This window comes from Rhagoletis zephyria, unplaced genomic scaffold (genome assembly GCF_001687245.7).
Source record: "Rhagoletis zephyria isolate East Lansing unplaced genomic scaffold, Rhagoletis_zephyria_1.1 Rzeph_scaffold_07231, whole genome shotgun sequence".
Lineage (NCBI taxonomy): Eukaryota > Metazoa > Arthropoda > Insecta > Diptera > Tephritidae > Rhagoletis > Rhagoletis zephyria.
The window spans coordinates 7,763-16,748 of record NW_016164314.1 but is presented as its reverse complement, the minus strand read 5'-3'; the positions used below and the strand labels follow the sequence as shown (position 1 = coordinate 16,748).

Sequence of the window (8,986 nt, the reverse complement as noted above, 5' to 3'; positions counted from 1 at the left end):
ATTCCGCGATAGTTAACGCAAGCGGTAGTATCCTCCTTGCCGGCAAATTACACCGAGACTGCAATCTTCGAACATGTAATCAGCAGACCAAATTCTACTTAACAGCTGGTACATGTGCCTTGCTAGCTCTTCGCCGCCGGCTTTGAATAGGTCAGATCCAGAGCCGTCGGAACTGATGGCAACATATACCACTAACAACTAGCCGAATATACGGTAAGCGATAATACCGAACTCTAACTTTTGAGTGTTCCAGAAAAACATTGTAAGGAATAGAGGCGATATGTAAGTTTGTATAACCAAGCCACAAACTGGTACCAGCTCTATTTAAAAGTCGAGTGCTCTTTCGAACGAGCCGAATAACTGATGATCATCGTATGCCTAAGATGCTCTACCGCCATCCTTTCAGCAATTTAAAGTCTCGAAGAAGACCTACCCTAAATACAAAATGCTTTCGGGACCACAAATGCCTGAGACCTTGAGAAATGTTTGACATTTCCAATAAATCACTTCGCCAGCTGTAGATTTTTGTATTTATTCAAAAATTTATTTATTTAAGCAATAACTATCCAACAAACCCCCACCTCGAACCCCCGCCAGCCCCGCTCATTGCTCGTGAATTTTCTTCGATTTCTTCTTCCTTTTCTTCTTGGCAGTCGAAGTGCTTGCAGTTTGCTCAAAAGATGAGTAACCAGTCGATGTTGAGCCACGACTCTCTGCATAAGTGCGCAAAGGCTTGCGTGTCTGCCAGAAGCGTAGGAAGAACTTCAGCTCAGCCTTGAAAATGACCATTGTTGGTAGCTGTAATGAAAATATTTTAACACTGAGTACATAGTTATACTACAAATTTAAGCAAATAACTTAAGTAGTACCTTTTCTTTCACTGAAATCTGCTCAACGTTCCAGAGGAACTCGAATATGCCAATTAATATGGAAACCAGTATGCCACCGATTAGAACTATAAATAAACCACCCACCGATTCCATTGTGTACTGGCCATTATCAGCGCCTTCGTCCAAATCAACATTGCAGTTCGTCTCGTTTGTGGTAAACCATTTACGTTTCATTTTATACAATTCGCCCTTCTCGCTGAGTTTCAAAATGCCCACACTAAGGTTAGAGCGAAAGGGCGCATCTTTTTTGGAGAGCGCAAAAGTGAGGGAAGAGAAGTGTAGAGGAGAGAAATAATTAGAGTGAGATAGGTAGGTATATTCAACTCTTTTTTTCAAAATTATGAGTTTAACCCTTCACTTACTCAACGGTACCGCAATGCCGTAATGCTTTTCATTAAATGGTTCGCCAATCTGTTTCAATTCACAATTTAGATTCAGGTAGTATTGTAGCGTGGTGGTCTCCAAGAGGTACGCGTAACGGCCACGACTACGTTTCACACGATCCACGCCCTCTCTGTTATTCGACGTGAAGGCATCTGGTTTCATGGCAACCATCTTGTTCCAAGCCAGCCGATATTCAGATTCATTCGATTCCGAGAATAAAAACGATGTGCTACCACCCTTTAGCATACCAAACTGTATCTTATTCTGATCGATGAGACCATGTAAATTCGTTATGGAACTTTCCATTTTGGAAGCAGTAATGAAGGCCGCCAATTTGGCGATATAAGTCTGAGAGAGTAGAAGTGAGAAGATCCACCAAAATGCGGTGAACAAACGCATTGCGGGACCTCTGAAGTGTGTGGGAGATTGAAAAAAATATATATATATAAGAAAAAGAATGATCACTTGAAAGTTAAAGTAGAGACAATCTTTTAGTGTTGTCAAAAGTGGACATAATTTTTTACTAATTAGGAGACTAGATATAAATAAAATTAACATTGAAAAGTTCAATAAAAATACCACAAAATTTATGTCCATTAATTTGTGTGACATTAATTTTATGTCCCACTTTCATATGGTCTGATTCGAATTCTTAAATATTAATGATCATAAATTAATTTCCAGTTTTAAAATAATCAGTAATTTATGTCCAGGTTTAAAATTACCAAAAAATGAATGTCCAGTTTTCATATTCCTGAAAATGTATGCATCGTTTTTAAATGTCCAGTTTGGCATTACCAAACATTTTTGTCCAACTAACAATTTATGTCCGAATTAGCAAAAAATGATGTCAAATTTTTAAAAGATCAAAAATTTATTCACCAAATGAAACATAATCAACCTATCCACAAATTCAAGTTTTACATTATTAAACAGATGTATATGTCCAAAGTTTTAACTGATTAAAAGTTTTATATGGTTTTTAAATTACAAAAGTACTTTATCAATAATGTATGTCCAGCTATTAAAATACCAAAAAATTATCTTAAGTTTATATATTATATTCAACAACAAAAACAAATAAATTTTTATATCAAAAAAAACGCATGTACAGTTTTAAAATTTAAAAATATTATGTCCAATTTTTAATAGCCAAAAATTTTATGTCTAATATCTAAAAACCAAAAATTATTTCCTGGTTGAAAACTTCCAAAAAAGGTATGTCTACTTTTTATATTACCTTAAAATTATGTTCAGTTTTTCTTGCCAAAAATTTATGTCCAAATTTAAAATAACAAAAGATGTTATCCTTCTCAGATTTCTAGCCACTTGATGTCCAATTTTTGAAAACCACAAAACTATTTCCAGTTTTTAAACTACCAAAAATGTATGTGTACTATTTAAGTTGCCTAAAAATCACATATAAAAAATTGACAATATATTTAGTTCCCAAAACTTTTATGCCCGACTTTTAAAAACCAAATAATTATTTCCAATTTTTATATGACCAAAAACTTATGTGTGCTATTTAAATTGCCTAAAAATTGCGTCAATAAAATTTACAATAATTTTAATTACCAAAATTGTATGTCGTATTTTTGAAAACAAAAAAAATCGGGTTTTCAATGACTAAACATTTTGATTACCTAAGGATTATGTCCATTTTTTTCAAAAATGTTTAAAATTTTTTTATTTTCCAAATATTTTACGTTGAATTTTTAAAAACCAAAAAATTATTTCGTGTTTTAATATGACCAATATTATGTTCAGTAGATAATCTTAAAATAATGCCAGTTTTTACTTTAAAAAATATTGGTCCAATTATTAAATAACTAAACAAAAATACCTCAGATTGCCAAAAATTATGACCAATTAAAAAAGAAAAAAATTTTTTCCAGTTTTAAATGACCAAAAATATACAATAATTTATGTAGAGTTTTTTAATTACAAAAACATTTTATATTCAATTTTTAAAAACCCAAAAATAATGTCAGTTTCTAAATTATCAAAAATTCATGTCAATTTTTAAAATTACCAAAAAGTGATGTCTAATTTTTAGAGTACCTAAAAAGTTTCCAATTTTTATTTTACAAAAATCTATGCCCAATTTTTATTTTGCACGAATGTATGTCCAATTTTTTAATTACCAATAATTGTATGGCCAATTCTTAAATTATCTGCAATTAATGTCAATTTGCTATTTCACAAAAAATATATGTCCACTTTTTTAATTACAAATAAATTATGTCCACTCTTCCAATCACAAAAAACTTTTCAATTTCAAGTATTCAAGTACAGGAATACCAAGCATACAACTCACTAACTCACTTCGGCAGTATATCACAGCCCTGATTCAGAATCGAACCAATATTCAACCAGAGCGAATTAGATAAATTCCAAATATTCTCCACTTCAGCGGGATCAGGATCATGTGGAATTGGGCTTAACCAGTCGAGTTGTGAGACGCTGCGAAGAAATTGAAGAAGAAAATGTTTCGAATTATTCATTCCTTTCTCAGATATTCACCACACTTACCGACCCACCACTACCAAAACCAACGCCGTTATCATAATAGCCACCAACAGATAGATCCAAACATCCAAAGAATATGGGGAAAGAAAGCCGAAAAGATTCTTTGGTGGTGGTGGTTCTCTGTAGAATAGAATACTAACACCAAGTTGCATGAAAGGCACCGTAAAATCCACCACACTTCGACGCGCCTGCGTGATAGTTAAGTCGCAAATGCCAATTTGTGCATTCTAGAGAAGCAAGATTAAAGAATTTAAGAACTGGTTGTAGTATTTTCTTCTTAATGGTAAGGACACATGTATACTCACATTGTCAATTAATTGCCGTATAATGCCATTCCACTCATCAGTTATCGGATCGTAACTGCCATAATTATTATCTGGCACTGGCTCAAAGACAAAATCGAACTTGCACTGCTGTGCCAGACTGTAAATTAGATCCACAGCGTAGCCCTCAAAGCGTTCATTGCCCTCATAGTGAACACCCTCCGGTTCTTGACTGTACAAAAATGGATAAAATATGTTTCAAGCTTCCACCCTTCCAAATTTTACCACGCCTCATGTTTAATCAATAAAGCTTTCACTCACCGCCACATAAAGTAAGGTTCTCCGATACGTGTCGCTACTGTATACTTCACACGTTTGGGCGTAAAATCTTCTACCTCATTGTATTTTTGTTTCTTCATTTCTTTTGCTTCTACCAAATCTTCGAAAGCAACTAGGTTTTTATTTTGATTCCAAATATGTGTAATACGTTCCACCATTGGATTGTAAATTTCCAAATTAAACTCTTCACGTTCACCATATTTGTTTAACTGCATTTTTTGTGTCTTATAGGGTGGCGTTACATTACGAGATGTCAGCTATAAGAACGTACGGCAATATTGATTTAAAAACTTCAAAGTATAGCAAGTTCAAAGCTAAAAAAAGTTTTTAGAGCTTTCACCTGGTGTAGAGCTGTTAGAGCGACACCAAAGCTCACAACGAAACTTTTGCAAAGTCAAGTGGAAGTTTAGCAGTTTTCGAAATTTTGTTACTCACAAGTTTCATCTGATCCAAAAGCTCCAAGCCTGTACGCCAATACCCTCGATGACAGCGCACTCTAGGCGCTTGGTAGTGTAAGTTTCGAATTTGGCGTCGTAAAGCATTGAAATATAATACAATAGCATCGTAGAGTAATTTACTGCGAATGGTAATTATCTGTGAGTCAAATACAAAGACAAGAAATAACTTTAGAAATAGATATCCAAAAAATTGTTAAATGTTAATGTTAATGAAAATTAAGACTTTTAACTAGCTAAGTCAGGGGCCAAAACTTCTATAGTGTGCATTACTTAGATAGCTTCTAGAGCCTATGTAATTAGCAAAGGCAGAGATCATTCGAAATTTTTTACACGCAACACCTTCTAAAATCTAAACTAACTTAGACCGAATGTTTTGTTGCTAGCAGGATTCGGCAAATAGCCGTGGCCTCTTGACATCCATTTTTTTTATTTCTAGAATGAGTATTGCCTTCCATTTGCCTTGCTTCTCTTCGCTCCATTGCGTCTGCCATAGTGATTGAGTTTGCGTTTATATTTCTCGCGATGTTTCCCCTGTGTTTGTGGCCGGTTGTAGGTTCCACTTCATTTGCCACTTCTTTGCTGCCAAATATATAGGCAATGTACCACTTATCCTTGGATTGCAGCCTCTGAGACTTTCCGGTTTGCTGAGGCCACCCTAAAAGCAGTTGTTCTTTGTACGGCGGACAGTACTTTCCTTCTCTTTTCAGCTCTTCGCGCGTTTGCCCATATTTCGCTATTATAAATGAGGATGGACGTCCTTGTGTCCATGAAAAGCTTTATTTTGCAAAATGCAAAGTAATCTCCCTTTAGACTATTCCAAGAGGATAACATAGTTCCACCGCTTCGTATTCATTCAAACCGGCTCCTATCTTCGCCAGACGGTAGTTGACTAAGACACTGAGTTCAGAGAGCTTTCCTTTCCCCAGCTAGATTACATTTGGTCACCGCTGCCGCCTAGCGACAGCACATATTTTTATTTTACTCTTATACGCGACTCAATTACCTAGGATTTTACAGGCTTCTAAGTTCTCTACAACTTCTGCTTTTCCCAATCGAGGAACATCGAGTTCCTCGTAGTAGACTCCAGCTCCCACACCGCAATCCGTCTTGTATCCGTCGGTGTATAGCGATATAGCCACTCGGCCGCGCACTCGGTCTCTTCTCCAGTCTCTTCTGGATGGAAATCATATCTGCACGTTGCAGCTGAAGTCCAACTAGCCTAGCATATTGTCTGTCGTCCTACTTAATTCATTTCATACATGATCAACCCATGTCCGAAGTGTCTAGTCCCCCAAAGGCAAGACTCTCTTAGTCTGACCAACGATTTCCTAACCACTTTTTTCAGGCGAAGATCAATAGGGATTAGATTTAAGATAACATTTAGCGCTTTCGTCGGGTAGGATCTTAGTGCACCTGTTACTCCTGTGTTTGCTGCCCTTTGCATGCTTCTTAATTTGCTGACATGATATTGTTTGCTTAGTTCGGACCACCAGACCAAAGCACCGTATGTTAGGATTCGTCTTATGATGGCGGTATACATTCGCATCACAAGATTAAGTTTCAGTCCCCAGTTTCTGCTGAAGAGTCTCATGTATGTGTAATGATATGTAGGCCTTCTGTTTGCTATCCAGCACGACTCCAAGATACCTTGCGCTGTTGTGCCTTGGCTGGATTCACATTAAGGCCGATTCTCGCAACCCAGGCGTATAGCCTTCCCAGGGTTCTTTCAAGTATATCGCTAATGGTTCAAAGGAACGGACCTTTAGCTGCTATTACAACATCACCCGCGTACGCCACAACTTTGACGCCACCTCTATTGAGATCTTGCAGTATGCGGTTCCTCGCTATCACCCATAGTAGTAGTGAGAGCAACACCACAATGTACTGAAGGAGATTGTCAACTTGCGCAGAAATCAGAATTATGTATACATGGGATGGAAGAGCATATCTATGCATATCTCTGGCGCTCTTTCGTTTGAAATCAGAGCCCTACGAAGGGGTTGATTTTTCGTTACTTCGATATTTGCCTTTACTTCCAACCGAGCGCAAAAAAGTTTCATTTCAAAATTAAATGAAAATTAAATGAAAATTCTACTGGCCGTGGCTCGTTAACTCGCATTAGTGCCATCTGGCAGAGTGCAAGTTTGGTCAGATCAACTGTGCCGTTAATCTGGGTCAACGTTGCCGTCTGTCTATTCTAATAAGGAGTTCACAGCAAGCTATTTAGCATGGAAAAAATCCTTATTAAATTTTTACCTGATCCTCCTGTTCGTTTTCGAAAACATCTGCCTCATCATGCACCGGTGGAGGCATGTAGGGGCGTACGCGCACAGCGATCATATTGGCGACGAAGTTACGAGAGTACAAGGAGCGTATATTACTTGTGTGCGTATCCAAACTTGTAAGAAACCAGTGCTATAATAAGGGACAATTTTTTTATAAAGCTGCTATAAAATATCAAATTTCTTACATTAAACTGTCCGGTCATATTGAAATATATGGACGCATTCAGCACTTCGGTGATTATATCCGACGGACAGTCCAATACCACATATTTTTCGCGTGAATTACTAATAAGCTTCCAGATTACACGATAGTCATCGCCACGATTGAAATGCCATAATTTTATGCCAGCTTTGTGCAATTGACGCCAGCCGAATAAGCGTTGCATGCGAGCCAGACCTAGAAAAATATTTACTCTTTAGATATTTTCTTGTTCTGTATAAAAAGGAACAGTTGTGTTTTTTGTTTAGTAAAATCTTTCATTTCATTTCCAAGGCGAATTCATATAAGGTGGTATCAATTCAACAAATACAACAATTACTTGTATTTTGTTTTTGCTTTTAGCTGGTGATTGTCAAAGCTCAGCTATTCTTCTCCGAATGAAAAAGGGCGACAGAAAATACAAACACTCTCACGTTTACACTCACTCACTAGCAAAATATAAAATTTTGACAATCAAACGCTACACACAGCTGATTAAACAACACCACCTTATATAAATTCGCCTTGTTCATTTCATTTCATTTCATTTATTGAATCTTGAAATTAATGCTACTCACTTCGACTATTCTCATAGACGATCGTAAANATTGAGTCTTGAAATTAATGCTACTCACTTCGACTATTCTCATAGACGATCGTAAACGATTTCCAATCCAGTTGCTTCATGCGCATAATATCCAAAAATGCGCAAGAAAGCATTTGCTCTGTAGGTGCTACATTCACTGTCAGTTTGTGATTGCGACTATGACCGCCATAGGCTTCGTTGGCATGCCAGTCGAATTGTAAATGCGGAATGCCGGTGGTATTACAAATCACCTCAACAATGTCTGCGGAAGAGAGAAAAAGAGCAAGCAAAGTGTAATTAAAATAAGTAAAAAGTTTAAGAAATAAATGGTTAGTCAAAAAAAAAAATATTATTGGTTTCAGACGCAGGCAGCCGGCTGAAGAGTTCACGAGAAAGAGTGAGCGCGTAGCCTTCGAGATGGATTTATGTATTATGTATATATGTATGTGCATATGTATGGATGCATTCATTTAAACAATTTTATTTGTGTTTACAACCTCTCGAAGTCAATGACTTCTACAGCCTGCTATTACGAATTTTGTAATCAAAATAAAAGCGGTGAATATTCGAAAAAAATCCATAAAATTTCTGCAACGAAGTGCGCGTGCGTTTTCGAAGACACGCTGCCGATCTGCATATGTAAACACAACCCCAAGTAAATTCGAAAATACTAACACAACAAATTGATATTTAGTTANCTGCTATTACGAATTTTGTAATCAAAATAAAAGCGGTGAATATTCGAAAAAAATCCATAAAATTTCTGCAACGAAGTGCGCGTGCGTTTTTCGAAGACACGCTGCCGATCTGCATATGTAAACAAAACCCCAAGTAAATTCGAAAATACTAACACAACAAATTGATATTTAGTTAGGAAGCATAGCAGATAATGAACAATGAAAATGCGAAATAGTAAAGAGATGACAATAGGAAATAAAAAGTGGAAAAGAGTAAAGAAAAAATAATGGCATATAGTATATATGTATAAAAAGAACGAATAATGGAAAAAGCAACATAATTTAAAAGTGTTTAATGTTCCGAAGTTTACAC

General features: G+C 36.3%; 1 protein-coding gene across 1 annotated transcript; it reads right to left on the bottom strand.

Moving 5' to 3' along the window:
• Nucleotides 1-594: 594 nt before the first annotated feature.
• On the bottom strand, nt 595-8,205 carry GluRIIB (Glutamate receptor IIB; the record flags this gene model as incomplete). Its single annotated transcript, XM_017629955.1, has 11 exons — nt 595-798; nt 870-1,132; nt 1,253-1,683; nt 3,603-3,740; nt 3,810-4,033; nt 4,112-4,301; nt 4,391-4,665; nt 4,844-5,002; nt 7,123-7,281; nt 7,337-7,548; nt 7,986-8,205. Coding segments are annotated over 11 exons (2,466 nt in total), but the record flags the coding sequence as incomplete, so codon positions are not given.
• Between the last annotated feature and the right edge of the window lie 781 nt (nt 8,206-8,986).